The sequence below is a fragment of the Capsicum annuum genome, unplaced genomic scaffold (assembly GCF_002878395.1).
Source record: "Capsicum annuum cultivar UCD-10X-F1 unplaced genomic scaffold, UCD10Xv1.1 ctg4061, whole genome shotgun sequence".
Classification (NCBI taxonomy): Eukaryota; Viridiplantae; Streptophyta; class Magnoliopsida; order Solanales; family Solanaceae; genus Capsicum; species Capsicum annuum.
In genome coordinates this window covers 242,881-264,389 of record NW_025847926.1, presented here as the reverse complement: position 1 = coordinate 264,389, position 21,509 = coordinate 242,881, and the positions used below count along the sequence as shown (strand labels likewise).

Genomic DNA, 21,509 nt, shown 5'->3' with positions numbered 1-21,509 from the left:
CCCTCAACATGTTATAAAAGTATCAATCCATGATCATTAAACAAGTATTCACCCTTTGTTTTTTCCGTCGAGAAAATTCAGGCCTTTAAACAACTCATAACAACATAAATTGATAATATCATGATAAAAGAGGGGATTTTGATCGTTCATGCTCTCATTCAAACTTTCATTACACTTTAAAAGTGTAGATATATAGTTATATTTAAGATTCATGATAGAAGGTTCAAAACAACATACAATTTCTTCAAAACAACTCCATGACATATATTTTTCAAATCAATTCCAAAACTCTTTCTTTATAAGCATGATTAGGGATCTTTAATATAATTTAAAACAATAGAAAAATTATGCCCATGATGTTGAGAGAAGTCTCACATACCTTAGATTATAAAATTTGAAAGATGGAACCCGGATCTTGATCCATTTCTTAGAATTCTTGATCTTAGAGATGAGTTCTCGATCTTTGAGGGAAGAGTTAGGATTTTGATTTGAGAGAAAAATTGAATTATAGAGTGTATTATGCCTTTTGGGGTGGAAATCGAGTGTTATAGGCGAATTTAGAAGGGGAAATGACCAAAATGTCCCTAGACCCATTAGAAACTGAAATAGCATATGAAACAGCTCCGTAATGCATAGGCCGATGCATCACGTCGACATCATGTCGGCTTACTGCCTCACACAAAAAATGTCATAACTTTTTGCTCGGTTATTGGATTTTTGCGAAATTGGTACCGTTGGAAAGCTAATTCAATTATCTACAATTTGGTGGGTCTTGATCTACAAAATTCTATGTGTATCAAAATTTATACACATTCAAAGTAGATCCTTGTAGAATCGAATATCCAATTTTAGATGAATGAAAGGTTCTTAGCTTATCTTTTCTTTAGGCCATTTTTATGAACATTTTTAACCTCATAATCATTTCATATACTAGGTGAAAAATTAATACACATGAATCTAAACATAAACCATGGAATTTGAGCTTACACACGTAGGAACGACGATTCAATTTCTAGATCAAAAATGCAGGGCATTACAGGGTGTGACCCTTAGTATCAATCCCTGAGTTACAGAACTACGTTGCTAGAGTAGGTTAATATTTGTTCCTACCAGTGTAGGGTTGATAAATATATTTACATCTTATGAATCTTCTTTTTAGATTAGGGTAGATCCAACCATTGTTAGTATCCCATGGCACAGTACTAACACCCTTCCAACTGGGGTTATAGGTTAGACCTCAATCACTCTATATTAGGGTATGTCGGTTAGATGAAATTTCCCATAGTTTCAGTTTTGGTACTCTATTCAGAATTCAGTTCAGTCTTACTTGACCGTAGCGTATAGTTACCAGATATTTAACTATCATATTTCAGTATCTTAATTTACAGACTACTTTTGTACTTGTTTTATGTGTGGTCATGCATCCTTGGTTTTTACAATTTTCATGTATTCTTACTCATTACCTCATATTATACATTCAGTTAGTTATTACTCATGAACATGAACTCGTGCATATCATCCTAACCTTATTTAGTATACAAGTACATTCAAAAGTATTGATCGAATACACTTTTCTTGTAATATAATGTCTTATATCATAGGTTCAGATGGTCGAATTTTTGATCATACTTAGACTTTCTAGTGAATCAGTAGCAATAGTCGTGGTGAGTCCTCTTCCTTCGAGGACGAGTTATTTGATACTCAGTTATGTCAGTAGTTCAGTTATTTACTCAGTTGGATTTAGTTGGGGGCTTGTCCCATCAACTCCACCATCAAACAGTTAGAGGCTTTCAGACTAGTACAAACAGTTGGTCAATTTTTAGTTGTGATTATAAGACGTTTATCAGTATTTCTAGTTTGTTTTTAAATGTTTTAAACTATTACTTAGTATTTTTTTCAGTTGTTAAAACCTTATGGCATTTCAGTTGAAATTCTGCATATGTTTGTTTATTAGTTTTATTCAGTACTCACAGTAGGTACCAACTCATGGGTTAGCTTGTGGTCTCACGGGACCGTAAGGACCATTTGGCACCTAGGGTGTACTCTCGAGGCGTTACATGGGTTAATCTCCCCCTGCTAAAAGGTTCTAGATCATGATAGCTCCACGAACCAGAGATATCTACGGAAGACTAGAGAATGCCCTAACCCCACATTAATCTAGGATACAAATATATCAATAGTATGAACTATGCACAAGTTCATCAAGACTAACCCTCATGCCGACAAATGTGAGTTTCTATTATCAGTCCTTTGGGACTCGCACCTTCACGGCTAGCAACATAACCCCCTTTAAGCCTAATTTAAAATAAGTTTCAATAACCTATTTATTTGACCAAAGAATTATCTATTAGGCACACCATAGGTATCATCATACCCTTACGCTTGTAAACTTATAATTATGCTATTTCAATTCTATCATCTTGAGGAAATGCCTCGATCCCCTTTTTAATTTATCAAATCAAGTAGTGGAATGCCTCGACCTCTTTAGTTTATCAAATCAACTCGGGGAATGCCTCGACCCCTTTAGTTTATCAATTTAAAATCATAATCATGGCCAATAAGGCCTTCAAAATCCATATTTAACCATTTATGCAGTGCAATAGTATAGGTGAGTAAGTCAAACTGTGTGATAAATCATATTTTAATAGCCAATTACATAAGTGGGTTGAGGGAACACAATTTCACAAACCAATTTCCAATTCCAAATTCATCAATTTGGGAGAATGCCTTGACCCCTATTTCAATTCCCATACCCATGCACCCAATTAGTTCAAAAGCCATTGATAAAGCATAAATAGTGCATATTAAATCACGGGTATCCAATTTAAGAAACATTCATTCCAAAACACTCAAACCATATCAATACCCATATTCAAATCCACATAAATAACCATGTAAATACATGCTTTAAGAAAAACAAGTTTAAGGGTAGAGTAACATGCCTGAGGTATCAAGAATTACACAGAGAAATCAACCCTTGGAAACTCTAATGGTCAATTCCTTAGAAACCCTAGGTGTTCATGACTTGGGGATTTGAGAGAGAAGAGAGTATGTATTTTATTTTTTGAAGTGTTAAAAATAGGGTCCCCAACATGTTTTTAAGTCGTGGATCTTAAGTGGGAAAAGAGGAAAATATCTAAAGTATCCTTAATTAAAAGTTAAAAATTAGTCGTTAGTGACCACGGGTCACCTTATGACTCGTAAGGACATGATACGAGTCATCAAAATAACTTGTGGTTTGGACAGAAACATTAGGGAACTACACTGGTGTAACGCCCCGAGTCTGTACCCCAGACGCTATACGGTGCTAACAATCCTGAAGGACCACTAGCTAACCCATGACTAGTACCTACTACAATAACTGAATAATAATGCAGAATAATATACGGAATTAGGCGGAAACATGCCATAAGGTTCAATCTATAAATACTATTGAAAAATATTAAATGTGGTATTAAATACCAAAACTAAACAAAATACTAAAATCTAAATAACTATCTGAAAATACTCTAGTCTGGGAAGCCTCTAAACTGTCTGAACTGCAGAGTTGATGGGAAAAAACCCCAACTCACTCCATCTACTAAAATAAATTGAAAAATTTACTGTAAATGATAAGCATATCCTCAAACTATGAGGGCTCTCCACTACTCTGAATGCTGGAAGTCTGATCTACTGAGGGTGCTTCGAAGCTCGTGCGTCGGAACCTATGATATAAGACATCATAGCATAAAAAATATGTGTCAGTACTTTGAATGTATTGGTATGCTCAGTGAGGTAGGCTAGAATGCATGGGTTCATATGCATGAACAATAATAACTGAATAACATGAGTATGACTGAATAGAACATGCATGAATACGTATACTGTAATAGAAATCATGCTAGTATTGAGTACTGGATCTGAATACTGATTTACTGAGTTTACTGAATACTGTACTACTGATAACTGTATGACTTTATCTAACAGTCCTGAATTCTGAGGAACTACACTGAGTTTCGTACTGAGCTAAGTGACTATATCTAATAGTCCTGAACCTGTAGAACTGAACTAAGTTCTATTCTGAGATTAAGACTGAAACTAAGACTGTGGGAGGTAATCATCTAACCGACATGCCCCTCTCTAAACTGATTGGAGTCCAACCTGTAACCCCAGTTGGAAGGGTGTCAATATCGTGCCATGGGTAAGGACAAGCTGTGAGTTAACCCTCTCTGACAGGAAGCTCTTTCGTCAACCCTCACTGGCAGGATAACTCGGATGAGAAATATCAACCCTCATAATGTCTGGCAGGAAGATACCTCAAACTATGCTTGTTATGCAATTCTGTAATGCAGGGATTGCTGCTAAGGGTCAAACGCTCTGCTTATAGGAATGCCCCCATCCTTGGGTTAACTCGATGCCGAATCCTACTCCTAACTGAATAGACACTGAACTAATTTCTAGTCTGTACTAGGCTGGACTGAACTGTTAGTGAGATTACTGTTTAGCTAGACGTAACTAAGTCCACTGAGTTCCATTGCCTGACGGAATATTACTGAATTCTATTGGCTTATATAGTTTACTGAGGTCTAAACTGAATACTAAGTTAGACTGAACTATTACTAAATCTACTGAGTTTTCCATAGTTCTGTAACTGACTGAGAGTACTACTGATCGTGACGTGACTGATACTGTTTTATGATTGACCATGGCTCTAGGTAATCAGCCAAATTGTCAGGTACAAGTACCCCAGGACTCGATAGCATAAATTAAGAGACATGGCATAAACATGAAACATGTAAACTATGAACTTGATCATCATTCATTCATTGGGGCATTTTGACAAACACTTCCATGATATAACTTGCACATAAGCTAACTTGACATGATTTCATTCTCTTAATAGTTCACATGGATAATTTATCAAGCACTTAATGAGAATAGTATATGCACATAGTATTGAACAACAAGTGAGCATCATAATTCATCTCTAATTTTGCAAATCAAGGGTTTATCCTGGATTCACATAAATCTACATACGACCTCACAAATCTATATATATATATAATTTGATCATTATGTGTATAGATTCATGTGAATCCAGGATAAACCCTTGATACTCTTTAATTCCAACTATGGAAATTATAAAATCAAATAGCAATCATGGATACTCTTTAATTCCAACCATGGAAATCATAAAATCAATTACTTAAAGTTCAAAAGATATTCTTGGACTCCAAGGGTGGAAGGAACCCTTGGATGAACACTTCACATACCTTTGTTGAAGAATTTCTGAAAGTTTATGGTTGAATCTTGAGTTCTTGATTTGAAATTGGATCTTCTAGGGTTTTGTTCTTGAGCAAATTTGAGAAAGAATGACTATATTTGCTCTATAGGGAGTTTAATTTCGTGTTTTGGGGACCGAGGGTCAAGGAAAAAAGACCTAAATACCCCCAAGAACGCGATATTTTAATGACTGAAAATTAGACTACCGACGTGTAGGTCGACACGGCGCGCCGATGGCATCGACGCGATAGCCAACGCATCGCGCCATGTTCGCATCGATTCATTGGAATTAGTCACTGGTAGCTGGGGAAAATATTAATCAACGCAATAGTCGACACGGCGCACCAAGATTGCATTGATTCACTGTTTTAGGATTCCAAAGGAGCTTCAAACAAAGTCCGAAAAATCCGAAACTCGCCTGGGATCACCTATTAACCTTCCTGATCATTAATTAACTCAAATATCGTCCTTTAATTAGCGTAAAGGTTGCGAAACAAGATTGCCGACTTTCGTAGGCTAAAATAGCACTAAGTTTGAATACTTAGCTAACATATTCTAAGTTTGGGACCCCTTGACAAGCCTAAAGGACTGAATTAAGCTTAGGATTTTGCGGGGTCTTACAACTAGTTACCTTATGAGTCGTACCCTATGAATTGTACACGGACCTTATGACTCGTAAGGTCCTGGTCGTAATCATAACAATAACCTAGGCACCTACACTGGGTTGCCCATGGAAAGGACTCTACAACTCATATAGAGTCTATACGACTTGTATAGTCTCAATCGTGATCAAGGTAAAGAGTTTTGGGTAACACACTGGTCACCTTACGATTGCACAAAATGACTTGTTAAGAGTCTTATCTTGGAATGAGTTAAAATTTTGAACCCTAAGCACTTTTAAACATTCTAAACTCATTGAAAAGAAAATTTTGCTCAAATTCTTGTCCAATTTTTCCATATTTTTCAACCCACTTCAATTTTCTTCAAGTTCAACATCTCAACAATAGTAGAATGCTCTAATTAGCTCTTATTTAGCTTAAATTTGATTTCAAGAGTCCTATAGTATTAGAGAACACAAATCTAACACTAGAAACACAAGAAAACACAAAAATTAAAAACTCAAAATTGGACCTATGCCCAAAAACGTGAATAGTATAGTGAATTTTTTTTTGTGATTTTTGATTTCTCAAGATAACAAACCCAAGATTGACTTCGTAGAAATAAAATCAAGCTCGTCTCTGATATCAAATGATATAGTAACAAACTACGAATTGAAAACTAAAACTACAATATGAAAATAAAAGATGAAAAGATAGATAGAAAGCAAGTAATAGATATACAATGAATGAATGAATCACAAACTAAGGGTATATTATACCTCTAACCCTCTACTCAATGTTACACAAAGCATCAATCTCTTACATAGACCTTAAGAAAATCAAATTGTCAAGCAACCCACATTTCTAAACAAGGTATCAACACAAGCTAATCCAAGATTGCCTCACACTCTCAAAAGAGTATACATTCAAAATTTTATTAAAAATTATGTTGAATGAAAAAATAACTCATATTCATAGTATAGGAATAATTATTACACAATTAGGCCCAAAAGTAATCATTTGGAAAGAACAAAACACAGTATCCCACTTACCATCCACTTAAACATCTTGAGCGCACATGAGGCGCATCTCAAAGGCATATGGGGTTGTTTTAACTTGCTTTAGCAAATCTAGAGAAGGTTGGGCGCACCTCCAAAGCATATAGGGTGCATGTCATCTTCCGAGGGCCTTCTAGCCCCGTTTTGCCTTCCATTAGCCTCCTTAATGCCCCTTGACCCTCCTCAAAGACCATCACTATTCAATTGACACCTTTTGATAGCAATAAGGAGTTTTCAAGTGCCTCTTGAACCATTAGCGTCCTTTCCAAAGATCCGAAGGCAATTTGAATTGTATCATCTACTCATACTGCTATAAAAAAAATATGCTCGAAAATTGGGAAAAATATTAACTCGTAGCCTCAATATCGGATTTGGATTTTTTTTTGAGAAATGGTTTACCTATAGCTTGGGAAACCAAACATCAAAAATCAACTAAATAAGGCCACTAATTGACCCTAAAATCAAAGAATTTCATAAATATCACTTTGGGGAAAACATCCGCAGTTTGCCCAATTTCAAATATCAATTTACTTACTAAATTGACGTTAGATTAAGGAGAATGCATAATTATGGGTTATAATCATAGCTTTCAAGAAAAAATATTAAAAATTCCTTTTCGAATCGCCCTAAAATGTGATCCTAATTAAGCTCCAAAAATTAAGTTATAACAGGTGCACTTCTTCATCACGATCTTAATAGATCACTCAAGAGAGAGAGGATGACTTAGTCTGACACATCATGATCGCAACACTCTCAATGTGATTGCATAGAACAATTAACCTAACTCAACCCAAACTCTGTCTCTCCTCGCAACCACTAACCACCTACACGCGATCGAAAAGGACAATGCCCTCCCTTTCCGCAAATGCTAAGAAGGATTTTCGGTTGCACCAATTAACAACAATGGCAACGTTTCCTAAAACCAACTAAACTCCTGATGACTCCTCAAAATTTGTTTAGAACCTCGTGAAAATAAACCAAACATGTAACTTGATTGAAAATCACATTTCAGACATGTTTGGATTCTCAAATCTATGATCCAATAACACCTTGACTAAATGTTCATCGAAGTCAACTCTAAATTCCTTTAAACCTCAATTTTCCAACCAGCAAACCAAAACACTTTCAAAAGTCTCAGGATCCAAACCCAATATCCAAGTAACTCAAAAATTACCTTCTAGTTCTAATGGAACTCTCAGAATTTCATTCTAAGTTCGTTTACCTGTAATGTTGACTGAAGTCAAACTTCTCAACTTTAAAACATTTCTAAAAATTAAAAAGTACCCAATACTTGTCGATCACCTCGAAAATCATGCCACTCATTTCCGCAAATCAAAAACACCTCACAAAAACTATGAAAGAAAGGGTAAAATAGAAAAAAATATACAATAAAGTGTATATCCTCAAGTATGTTTGTGTATCTCGCCTACTTATCTAATAGATGCACAGATATACATGAGGATATACACATCCATTCTCCCTTCAAAAGCCACTAGTACACCATTTTTCTCTATTCAGAACCAATGTAGCATCACCATCCAAATTAAAGCACTAACCCAACATCGATGCCCAATGAAATTGATGTATAACTAGTGTAAAAACATTATACACTGATTATGCAATGATTATACATTGTGTGTTTGGCAGTTATACACTTAGAAAATACAAGTGAATAAACATTGTAGATCACCCTCTCTTCTCCCTTAAAAATCACCACCATTTTCTCCATTTCACAAACACAAGAATAGACACTCACTCTTTCAATTCACATATTAATATACACATGACAAGGATCATATCCATCTCCTTTCAATAATATCTCTATCCGTACATACCTAATTTAATTTCTATTCTTTGTTCCCTGATACTTAAACCACTATAGCACCCTTCCTTTCAACATTAGAGTGGCTTGTCCCATGAGTTCTTACTTAAGTGTATATATCACCTCACTGGTTGAAAGGATAGTCAATTCCATTAGTTCCTACTTTAATGTGTCATTGCCTAGTTATTTTGAGTAGCACGACAACCGTTAGGGATGACCTCTTCATGATCCATGTTTCATCTCTCTCATATATGTCTCTGATGTACTCTATTAATATTTTATTATATATTACTCTTGTCCTAAAATGAGTCGCTAAACTATTAAGTATACGGTGTTTTCCTATATTAAGGCATCCCCCGTGGAAACAATATCTGACAGAAATGTAAGGTAAAGTTGCATACAATAGAATCTTGTGGTCCGACCCTTCCCCGAACTCCATGCATATCATGAGCTTTAATGCACCAAACTGACTTTTTTCTCTCTTTTTATTTTTCATGATGTGGAGTTTGGCAGTTGGTCAGGAGCACGACGATTTGCACGAGCTAGGATCCTTATCAGTAATTTTTATTTAGACGCTTGAACTATAGTTTATTCTATTGAGCACCTGAACACATGATAAAATGTTCATATAAGACAGTTTCGATTTGTAATTTGAAAAAAGATTTTGCGCATGTTCTAAAATGCCCATTACGTAAATATATTAATTACATAAATATTTAACCTTCTTTAGTTACCCGTTAGTCTAAATAAGCCATAAAACCTCGCACTTCTTCCAATTTAGGCTTTATATATAATTAAAAGAAGTAACATATTCTATGTGACTAATTTATCTATAAAAGATATGCTTGTGAATATGAGTAAAAGTTTTTCAAAAACTTGAGTAGGTGAAACATTTTATTGCTCGAATGTCAAAATGAAATTTAATACTCTCATTTGTTTCAATTTATTTGTTTGATTTTGACTTGGTATTAAAATTTAAGAAAAGAAAGAAAATTTTAAATTATGTAGTCTTAAATTAAAGACATATAAAATGTACCAAAATATTAAGAATCCTTTATGTTGTTGTTTTACATATGTTATATGAAAAGATTAAAAATTATGAAAAAAGGACATATTCTAGCATAAATCAATAGATAATTTACCTAATTCAGCATATTTTATCTTCAATATTAAATACGATTTATTATTTAATGTATTTTTTAAAGCATTAAATTTATAATATTCAAAGGATAATATGATAAATTACTCCTATCATTTAATGTTGTTAATTCTTATGTCAATAGAAAAGTTGACAAATAAAAATAGACGAAAAAAGTACTTCCTTCGTCTCATTTTACTCGTTCCAATTTGACATTACACATTGATTAAGAAAAATAATTAATAAAATAACTATTTTATCATAGTATCCCTATTAAATGATGTTTACATTGTCTTATCTTGATTAATAAAAAGTGACAAGTAAAATAAAAATTAAATTAAAAAATTTAGGACAAATAAAATGAGACGGACGAAGTATATTATATATAGTTTTAACATCAAATATTGACAAGTTTTAGAGAGTGCGAATGAATTACGACAACGCAAAGTAGTTAACAGTTGCAAAATTAAAAGCATTCACAGGGGCATTTCGCCGCGTCGCCCACTTTCACGGACAGCCCACCAGCCTCACAGCGCCCAAATTGACATCACCATTCACCTTATCTACACTCGATGACAGATGCTTTGCAGAAAACAGTGCCACAATTATTTCTCTTCAACTACCACCCCCGACAAAACTGACATAGTTTTTTTTTTTTTTTTTAGCTTTTTATTAGGTATTTGATATTTGTATTAAATATATTAGAGCTCACTTAGTTTGAATTTGTATTGCATAAACTGTAGTTTGACTTGGAAGCGTCTCATAGTAGGATTTTCTTGTACCTAGATTTAAATTAGAGTCGATCAGAAATAATATTTCTATTTTACAAAAATAAGAGTAAGATCTAGATATATCACATTCTTTTCTAACCTGATTTGTGGGAATATATTACATACAAAGACGAATCTAGAATTTTTAAAATATGAGGCACCACTAAAAGAAAGAAGAAAAAATGCATTGAGGTTGGAATCCTAATCCTCTATGTAAATAATTCAACATCCAATCAAGTGATGCACAATTTATCCTTCTTGTAGCATGAGTGTCGGAAATAAAAAAATACCTAATTTTATAGAGAGACTTCGAATTCAAATACCCCATTTTTAACATGCAATTTTGCCTCTGATTGACTATATTATTGCTAGATTCGCCTCTGATTGACTATGTTATTTCTAGATTCAAATCAAAATCTCTAATTACAATAAAGAAATTGAAAAAATCCTTTTGGCCATAAAATGTGGTCATAATTTGGCCAAAATAACTCAAATTTGATAATAAAGTCTATTCACATTGTAAACAATTTTACATTTTTACGTTCTTACCCTTTTCTCCCAAATTTATATTTTCTTTCTTCATTTATTCTTCTAGTTATTTCCAACACATGGGAATTGAACATCTAACTTGTTTACTTGTTTGTTTGTTGACTTTGCATTTCAAAATAATATCTATACAAACAAAGAAGAAAAACGTTAAGCTATTTCATTTATTTGAATAATTTTTTCAATTTAAAATAATATTAAACTTAAAAATAATTTTAAAATTGCTGGATATTTTTAGAATGATATATAAATGACTGAATGATAATTTAAAAATAATTATAAATAATTTTATTTGTCTTTGGTGGACAGTTATTTCATTTGGCCACATTTTTAGAATGGAAATTTAGAATATAAAATAATTAAAAAAATTTAGAAAAGTAATTTTTCTCAAGTTTATTGACATTCTGTTTTTATAATTTATCAACAGAAAAATAAAAATTGCTTAAAATTATGTAATTAGACAAGACAAATTATTAAAATTGTATAATTAGACAAGATAAATTATTAAAACTTTTAATGATACAAATTCACTTCAACAATTTATTTCTCTGAGTTTTTAGCTATTTAAAATCTTGTTGTGTATTTTTTTCAAAATTTTTAATAAAAGGATCGAGAATGTAGTAAATTCAACAACGTCAGGACTGCTGCTTCAATTAAATTAAAAGAGATATCAATAGAACATGCCTACTAAAAAATTTCATATTTTTCTATAGGTAATTATTTTTATTCTTGTAATATAGAACTTAATATATTTACTTTGATTCAATAATTTGCTAATCATTATATATTTGCCATTAATGTAACCTCTAATAAGTAATTTTACCAATTATTGAGTTTAAATAAATTTTAAAATGTATTTAAATAATTATTTAAATATAATTTAAAAATATTCTCAATGACAATTAAACCTCAAAATAGTTTAGACATGATAGATATCGATTCAATATAAAAATTATAAAATGTATATAGTTCATATATGTCGACTCTAGTTAACATTAACTCAGGAGAGTCACACATTGATGTTACAGTCTTGAACCCATATGTTACATCGATTTGAAAAATTATGAATCATTACTTATGATTGTTATTATATATAACCTCTATTTAAATAATTTTATTAAATATTATATTTAAATAAATTTAAAATAGCTTTTGAAATTTAATGTGTAAACATTCTAATTCTTTATTAAAATATTTTCCTCCACACTTAAATATTTTTTCAGTGAAACGTATTTTCAGTATTTGGAAACATACAGTGGTAAATACGTTTAGAATTTGTCAATTTTCACACATACTCATTATTTGTTAATTTAAGTACAAATTTATAATTTTAAAACATAATCATTATTGTTAGATACGTTTCAAATACATTTACTTAGATTGACATTCTTAATTTCAGTTAGTGCAATTTTACACCTTTTCAAATTAAAAAAATAATTAGATAAAGATCTCAATATTTCAGCATGATCTCAGTCAATACTTATTTTTTCATAGTAAAAAATTTATTTGTGACAGTAAAAGACAATCAGTACTTAAATTTGAACATAACATCCTTGACTCTAGCTACGACTGCTCAAAATCGAATCGAAATCAATAATCTGTAATGACATTTTGGTTAGTGAACTACTGGTTCGACTTATCGGTTTACCAAGTGTAAAGTATGTGTGATTTGTTGTTATCATAATATTTTACAAATTATATTTAAAAATTAATATATATATATATATATTAATTTTATTTAAGCATAATAATAAAAAAAAAATTATTAGAAATCATTTAGTAACAAATATAAGTAATAATTCACAATTTATCAAATCGTCGTAATATAGGGGTGAAAGAGTTATATGATTAACACTTATACCTCTTGAAAGATGTGAACTATATGCATAATTTCTGTAAGTGTCAATGTTTATTAGGTTTAAGGTATGTTGAGTTGTTGTCATTGCGATATCTAACAAATTATTTCTGAGAATTATTTAAATATATATTTTAATTTTATTTAACCATATACTTAAAAAAAATAAAAAATTAGAGATAATTTTAATAACAAGGAGAAAAAGTCGGAGAAGAACATGAGAAAAAAATAGACAGTAAACGTAGTGTTTAAGTTATAGCAAACAATATGTACGTTTTTTGAAGAAATATATGTATTTTAATGATATAAGACTATTGATATTTTTACCTAAGAATTTGTGTTACAATTAAATTGCAATATAGAGAGTATACATATTTTAATGCTTAATTACCTTGACTTTAAAAAATAGAAAAAAATTCCAAAAGACTATTATAAATTTTTTAATATTATGATCATATTATGACCAAAGTTTTATGGCCATTTAGCATCATCTATCGAGCATAATCCTTATCGGTAAATGAGACATTGTTATTTGCTAACATTACTTCCCAATTCCCATACAACTGGAGAAGCATTTAACTCCACTTTAAATTTTTGTGCTTTTAATTTTTTTTAATGCTTAACACACTTGAATCCCATAGTTAGAATATATACTTCCATTGTTTTTCTCCACTCAATTATTCTCCTCTCTAGTGGAGGATCAAAATGCACTAGTCTTTTTTTTATTAGTAGTTAATTTAATTACATGATTAAGCTCTACGGATAAGATCAAAACCGAGATCTTCTTTTGATTATGAGTTTCAATCTTACTATTATCTCGAATAAATAGAGAGAATATTTTCGAAAGTCCTTATTTAAGAATTCAAATTTTAATAAATTAATTTATTTGGAATCACAAAGTTTGAAATTTGTTATTTATAAATATTTAATATATTTCTCAAACATATATAAATGACAAAAAGTGTATATATTCTTCACAACAATATAGCTATCCCTTTTGATGAAATTTTCACATCAATATTTGCCATGGTACCACAACATTCAATGCAACTAAAGAAAACCAGAGTTAATAAGAAAAATAACTCTTGTTTCTCCATAAACTTACACTCTTCCAAAATGATGACTAAATAGTACTCGTAAATTGCTATGATACACAAACATAAATAGGATTGAGGTAAAAAATTAATATACTATTATGAAATAATAAAGAATAAAGAAGAAGAGTAGAGAGAATAAAGAGAGTGATTCTTATTTCTTCTCTTGAGGATGAGAGATCATAATATTGTAAATATAATGAACAAAACCCCTTTATTTATAGGGAAAATTTACTCCTAGTCTGAGTAAAAGACAGATGCTTCAAATCCTAATAGATATCAAAGTAGATCACATTCACTATAATGTAAATACATTTATAACACTCCCCTTGAATGTCTAATTGGTAGATAATGTGTCTCATTAAAATCTTACTGAAAAAAAACAGTAGGAAAAAAATCTAGTGAAGGAAAAAGAGTACACATCTTTAATAATACGCATTTCAGCTACCTCATTAAAAACCTTACAAGGAAAATCCAATGGGACAAAACCTCGTAAGGAAAAAAGAGTACAGCGCGTATTAACTCCCCCTAATGATAACATCCTTGACCTTTGCATCTCGATCTTGTACAGCATCTTCTTGAAAGTTGCAATTGGAGAAGATTTGCTGAATAAATCAGTCACATTGTTAGTTGAACGAATTTGTTGCACGTTAATATCATCACTCTTTTGTAGCTCATGTATGTATAAAAACTTTGGCAAAATGTGCTTCGTTCTATCTCCATTTATGAATCCTCCCTTAAGATGTGCTATGTATGTTGAATTATCTCTGTATAAAATTGTGGGTAGATTGTTATATTTCACACCATATTTTTCTCGAATGAGATGTATCATGGACCTCAACCATACACATTCTCGGCTTGCTTCATGAAAAGCTATTATCGCAGCATGATTCGATGAAGTGGCTACGATAGACTGCTTTGTATATCTCGAAGATATGGCAATACCACCACATATGAACACATAGCCTATTTGAGACCGAGCTTTATGTGGGTTAGATAAGTACCCAACATCAGCATAACCAATAAGATCGGGACTGCAATCTTTAGAATAAAACAAGATCACGTGTTTTATCCCATTTTGATGTCTCATAGTAGGAGCAGAAATATATCTTGCTAACAAATTGACTGAAAAGGGTATAGTCCTTGTAGTATTTGCAAGGTACATGAGTGCATCAATTACACTAAGATATGGTACTTTATAACCAATCCAATTCGATATATTTTGAATTTCAGTAAATAATCTATTGCTTTGAAAACTCTCCAAGAGTTCCAATGATTTTCAAGCTATAAGCTTATACAATATAAGGATTATAAATAAGTTTCCCAGAAACTTTTATATTCTTCAAGCATTTTGAATCCTTAAAAGTTTTTCACATAAGTTTTGTCAAGTGACAATATTCAACATTTCATGAGTGACATCTTCAAATATCTAAACTGCAAATCAAATAAGTTTTATACTTACCAAGATGCATCCTTTCATGTCACTTGATAAATGTTTCTACGTCACCATGCTTAAATAAACATAGAATTTAGATCCTCGTAATATTTAACAATATTGCGCCAATATTGTGTCAAATATATTGATGATATATCATTTCGTATCGGTTCACAATGCGACATAATATTTTGAGATCTCATCACTTCATAATTTTCAGGTACATGAACCTCTCATAAGGTTTCATGAAGTGTTATATCGTAGGCTCTTCAAGAGCTCATTGCCTTCTTATTATGATTGTTTGCTCCTTATTTTTCAAAGACTATTTCATTTGGAACCGATTAGTCTACCACGCTTCACGCATGCATAGACTCTGTCCTTTAGGAACACAAAATAAGAGTACTTGCGCTTAATATTAGATGCTTTCGGTATTTGACTTGAATTATCTTTTGGATGAGGATCTGGTGATAATTCCTAACATATTTCACAGCGCTTATAATCTCTCCCTTATGTTAGGAAAACTAACATACATCCTCTACTTCTTTGAGGAATCCATCTTTATGTATTATGGTATATTCATTAATCGTACACCGCACATCAAAATTATTAGATGGAATAATTGGTTCCTAATCTTGAACCAATTGAGAGGGAAGAAATAATCATAATTTATTGGTCTAATGCATACAAGTGTTATTGTATGCAATATATCATATTTCAGACCAATACATGAAGCTTTGTTCTCATTAGCGATGGTTTAGCTATTTATCGAAGGCATTCAATGCCAAACCATCATCATCAAGATAACTTTCATGATTGCATAATCTGAAAATTATGTTCTTAAGTCAATTTTATTGAGCAAACAACTTTATGAATGTCAAACTGCAGGTTGACAATGAATGTACATGCGATCATCTTATTGCTGCATCTTTTCAACATATCACATGATAGGTGAACGGGCTCTTATTCACCTTTTATAGTTTTCAGATTTGAAGGGATCCAATCCCGATATTAGTTGGTCCAACCAACTTATTATGAGAACAAACGACATAAACAATTCTTGAAGAATCTTCTAGTTCTTTAATACATGCACATCTTTGAGATGTCACGATCGTTCATATCAATTTATGAACTTTTATTCTAGTAAACTTCAAGTTTACCATGACATGTACTTTTTCTTTAGTAAATTTCAGATTTACTATTACATGAATAAATTTCAGATTTACTACTTCAGAAGTAGATTTCAAAATTATTCAACCTCTTTCGGAGGTGAGTTGTGATACAATCACAATCAAGTGTACGTTTACATTAATAAGTTTCTCATTTCCCAGGAAGGAAATATAATCATGCCTTAAGCCTATCAAATTATGATAGCTTATAACCTCTTTCAAGATTTTGCTACTTCAGAAGCAAATCGAGGCATACATATGATGTAGAAAATTTTTCTCTAGCATATCTTATAATCATATAAGCGTGTGAAAATATCATCACTTTTGATGATCATTATCATATTGTCCCTCCACGCGTATATTCGTTCATTCAATCACTTGTCTTCTTTTGGACATATTATGCACTGTTACCACATACAACTCAAGAATGAAGTAAGTTGTCATATTTCAGACTTATCATATATTGCTACCACATTCACTTCGTGGAAGGGAGCATATTCAATGAGTTGAATTTTATGACTTTTCATTAAAAAAATATTATTTGCCTTAGCCATCATAATATCATCAATATGGTGCATTGAGATTCAAACTCAACGTCTTACCCATATAAATGCGTCTTAAGCATAAATTAATGGGACTTAAACCCAACATATTATCATCCCTTTTGATAATATTGTTCTTGAGGAATAAATTTAAAATATAATGGTTCCAATTATTTTTCCTCAAATCCAACAATAATTATATTATTAATAGCAAAGGACAAATAACATAAGGAATTACTAACCTTGAAATTCTTTAGATTTATAATCTCACCTATTTGGCAGAGTCTCGTGCTGATAACGTGTAATAAAATAAGAAAAAACAAGAAGAAGAGTAGAGAGAATAGAAAGAGTGATTCTTATTTCTTCTCTTGAGGGATGAGAGATCATAATATTGTAAATACAATGAACAAAATTCTTCCATTTATAGGAAAAATTTACTCCTAGTCTGAGTAAAAGACAGATGCTTCAAATCCTAATAGATATCAAAGTAGATCTTGATAGATCTTGATAGACATTCACTATAATGTAAATATATTTATAACATATACTATTTTGTTTTTTTGTTTGGCTTTTAATTTTGTAATAAGTTATATCAGGATTAATAATTAATATCAAAATAAAATAATAAAAATGACAAAAATACTTTTTTAGCCCCTCAATTTTTCTTTATTAAGTAAGGCGGATGATATTTTATACAGAAATAACCTTTTCTTAGAAATTATACAATGCATGTTATTTTAATACAAATTAACTAATCAATCAATAAAAATAATCTCACTATAATTAGTTCCGACATAACTAAATAAGCCATCAATGTATAAAAAATCAAACTTCATAGAATAAAAGAAAATCAATTTTACACTGAACTCAACCAATACTTCACAATTTTCGGGAGCTCAAAATTGGAAATCAAAAAAAAAATAAAAAAATGAGAGGGAAAAAACAAGGAGGAGAAGAAGTAGCGGAAGAATGCCACAATTGAGTATTTGAGTTCATGGGCAAAGTCACCAATTCATTGGACACTCTTCACCGAAAAATTTTATGTTGTACCACGGTTGAATAATAATAGTGATTACGAGTATAAATGTTAGTTTTTCACATCTTTAATATAATTGAAAAGGAAAATTTGTACACTCTTCATCAAATTTCTCATTCTGCTTCAACCAACCACACTGTGGTGATATTCAGTATCACCTGCATGTATTTATCGATCAAGTTCGCACGAGATTTGCTTATTACGATTTAGATCTACCGTGGTTCCTTGTTACCGGAAAAAAAAAAGTAGCAGAAAACTACTCCTTTTATTTCAAATTAGGGTCTTTCAGAAACAACTTCGATCCCTCTACGAAGTATTGGTATGATCTGCGTAAACTTTATCTCCCCAGACTTCACTTATGAGTTTTCACTACGCATGTCGTTTTTGTTGTCACTGGTTTTGTCCATGGCTTTGTTCTCTAACATCAATCACTACATCTTCTTTCTCTTTCTCCTCACCAAACTCTCCCCTTCCATTTTCCACTTTCTCCTCACATTTACTCAAATCACTCAAACCACAATTTGTACTCATCACAGGTGTAGCCAAAAAACTTGGCCTCGAATCTCCAGCCATTATCACAACTATCTTCTCTTCAAAAACCGGGGGCATCGTCTTCACGACTCCTGCCCCCGAATTTTCAGTATCCCCAGACTCAGTTTCAACTTCTGAATGATAATCGTTTTCTCTTAAATGACCAGAGAGTTTCCAGTATGAACAAGCCAAGATTAATAGCGCGAATGCTATTAATCCAAGCATAGCTGCTAGTCCTCCGAAGAGATATGGTACCGGGGAATGACATGGCGATCTTTGTACCATTGCCGGTGGCGAAAATGTAGGTTTTACAGTTGATTTTGATTGTTCTATTGTTGATGAAAATTTAGCTACAGTTAAGCTATTTCCTGTTCTCATTTTTTTGTTTTGGTTCTTCTTGGGAAAGCGGAAAGTATAGTGGTAATTGAGAGGTGTTTTTTTTTTTTTTTTTTTGGCTTTTTTTTTTTAGCTTGAGAAGTGAAGAATGGTGAATGGTGTATTTATAGAGAGGAGGAACAAGTGAAAAGGAGAAAGGTGGAAATTCCTAAAAGGGGAATGGGCATCTACTCTAGTCTAGCAATAGGCAATTAATGACACCTGCAATGTTTTTTTTTTTCTAGACTAACAAAAATGATATGGATCCTAAGTATTCTTTCATTTTAAAATTTTGAGGCCATCAGGTAACTCATTAGAATGGGATTTGCAGACGTTTCGCCATGTAAAATAAAATTTTTTAGGGTTGGAGTTGGAGTTACGGGCGTGTTTAGCCATGCAAATAAATTGAAGTTTTTATTTTTGGTGATAGAAGTTCTCACGAAAAGTCAAAAAGAACATCAATTTATTTTCATGATGCATGAAACACGCTTTTAAATTGTATTTGAAATTCTTATGAACAAACACTATAATTTTCGCTGAAATAAAATAATTTTTTAAATATAAAAAATTTTCATGACCAAACAAAAACTTAATTTTTTCTTCCGATGAAAAATTATGGGAAGTCTAAAACATCAAAATGTTGATTAAATGGAAAAAAAGTTCATAGATGATACTATACGAGAAAAAGCTTTGAGAATTGTGTGTGTAACACAATGCTAGGAGAAAATATTCACAAGAAAACTATTTTCTTATTGCTTTTTTTGTAAGTTGATTAAGTTTATTTGCAGGTGCTGCTGATAGCAAAAATCAATCTTTATTGTGTGTACGATTAAAGTACCACATTAGCAGCTGAAAAGATTTGAAAACCACATATTAGGTTTAAGATATTTTGATGATGTGAAATATTTTAGAAAAAAATCATAGAGACGAGAATAACGGAGGCAGGTGTTAAAGAGTCGGGCTCAGATTACTTCCCCTTACAGGCTTAGAGACACATATACATAAAATAAGCTTGTTGCATGCGGACTTTAGTTGCCATAAAATACTTAGACGATGTGAGAGTGACACACAATGAATTTCAAAAATAGATCTGTGGATATTGTTGATGGCCCACGAGAAACTTAGTTCGACGGGGGGGGGGGGGGGGGGGGGGGGGGGGGGCTGTTGAGTGTGCAAACCCACATATATTGGTATGTAGCTGAAAAGATTATAATGTTGAATATAATAAGGTGTAAAATATTATAATGGTGTGAGACCCTTTAAGAAATCTCATATTAGATTGGGTTAATTCTGTTGGAAAGAAGGAGCACGTGTTTGTAGTTTTGATGATTGACAAATACGAACCTAGCTAGTTTACTATTTGTTGTCTTTTGTATGTTGTCGTATCATGTAAACCAGGTCCCAGAACAAGTGGTGTGAATGTGGTATCAGGTGAAGCAGGTCCCAGAACAGGTATCGTGACTATACAAGAAAATCAAGGATCAATAAAAAAGATTGGAGCCACGAAATAAAGAAGAAAATAAAATAAGAGCAAAGAAGAAAAGAAATAAAAAGATGAAATTGAGTCTAAAGAGGAGTCAAAGTTTCCTTATATGATACAATCTCATCATAAGGAAAGGAATCACATATTTCCTCGTAGGAAACAAAGTTTCATTTAGAGAAGGAGTCCAATTCCGTGATATTTTAGGGCATGACAAATCTCCAGCATATATATGGCAAGAAGATCATTTACAGCCGCACCTATTGCATATCCACAAAATTAATCATCTTCAGATCAATAGCCATCGGAGCAAAAAACTACAGTAGTTCATCACGGCAAAATAGAAACCTGGTTCACAGTTTTTGTTCGAGTTTGCATTACTGAATACTAAGGTGTGAGAAGCTTAAGGCTAGAGTTAGTAGTCGTTGTTAAGTTCATCGGTTAGAGTAAATTGATGAGTTTCGAGTCTGTAATAGGATAGATTCTGAGTTGTAATCTTTTCTATTATTGAACATTATTTAGTTATGAGTGTGAATAATAAGAAGTGGGTTTGACTTCTTATTTGTGGGGTGTTGTAACAACAAGCGGGTTTGACTTCTTGTTTGTAAGGTGTTGTAACAAGAAACGGGTTTGACTTCTTGGAGTGCTCATATAGTGGGTAGAACAGTTGGAGTAAACAGTGGAGTTGTGAGTTAGGTTCTAAGATTGCGAGAATGTAATCTTGAACAAAGCTCTTTGAAATTAGTGGAGATTGGTGGTGAAATCCTACGCAGTGTAGGTCGTGGTTTTTACTCCCTTGA

At 32.1% G+C, this 21,509-nt stretch overlaps 1 protein-coding gene across 1 annotated transcript; it reads right to left on the bottom strand.

Moving 5' to 3' along the window:
• Nucleotides 1-18,359: 18,359 nt before the first annotated feature.
• Nucleotides 18,360-19,338, bottom strand: LOC107857315 (protein GLUTAMINE DUMPER 5). The gene has a single exon (XM_016702223.2). The coding sequence runs from the start codon at nt 19,230-19,232 to the stop codon at nt 18,714-18,716; it is 519 nt and encodes a 172-aa protein (XP_016557709.2). The 5' UTR covers nt 19,233-19,338; the 3' UTR covers nt 18,360-18,713.
• Nucleotides 19,339-21,509: the final 2,171 nt, after the last annotated feature.

Bases quoted from the DNA above. Each gene is read 5' to 3' on its own strand.
- LOC107857315 (XM_016702223.2), bottom strand. From the start codon at position 19,232: ATGAGAACAGGAAATAGCTTAACTGTAGCTAAATTTTCATCAACAATA.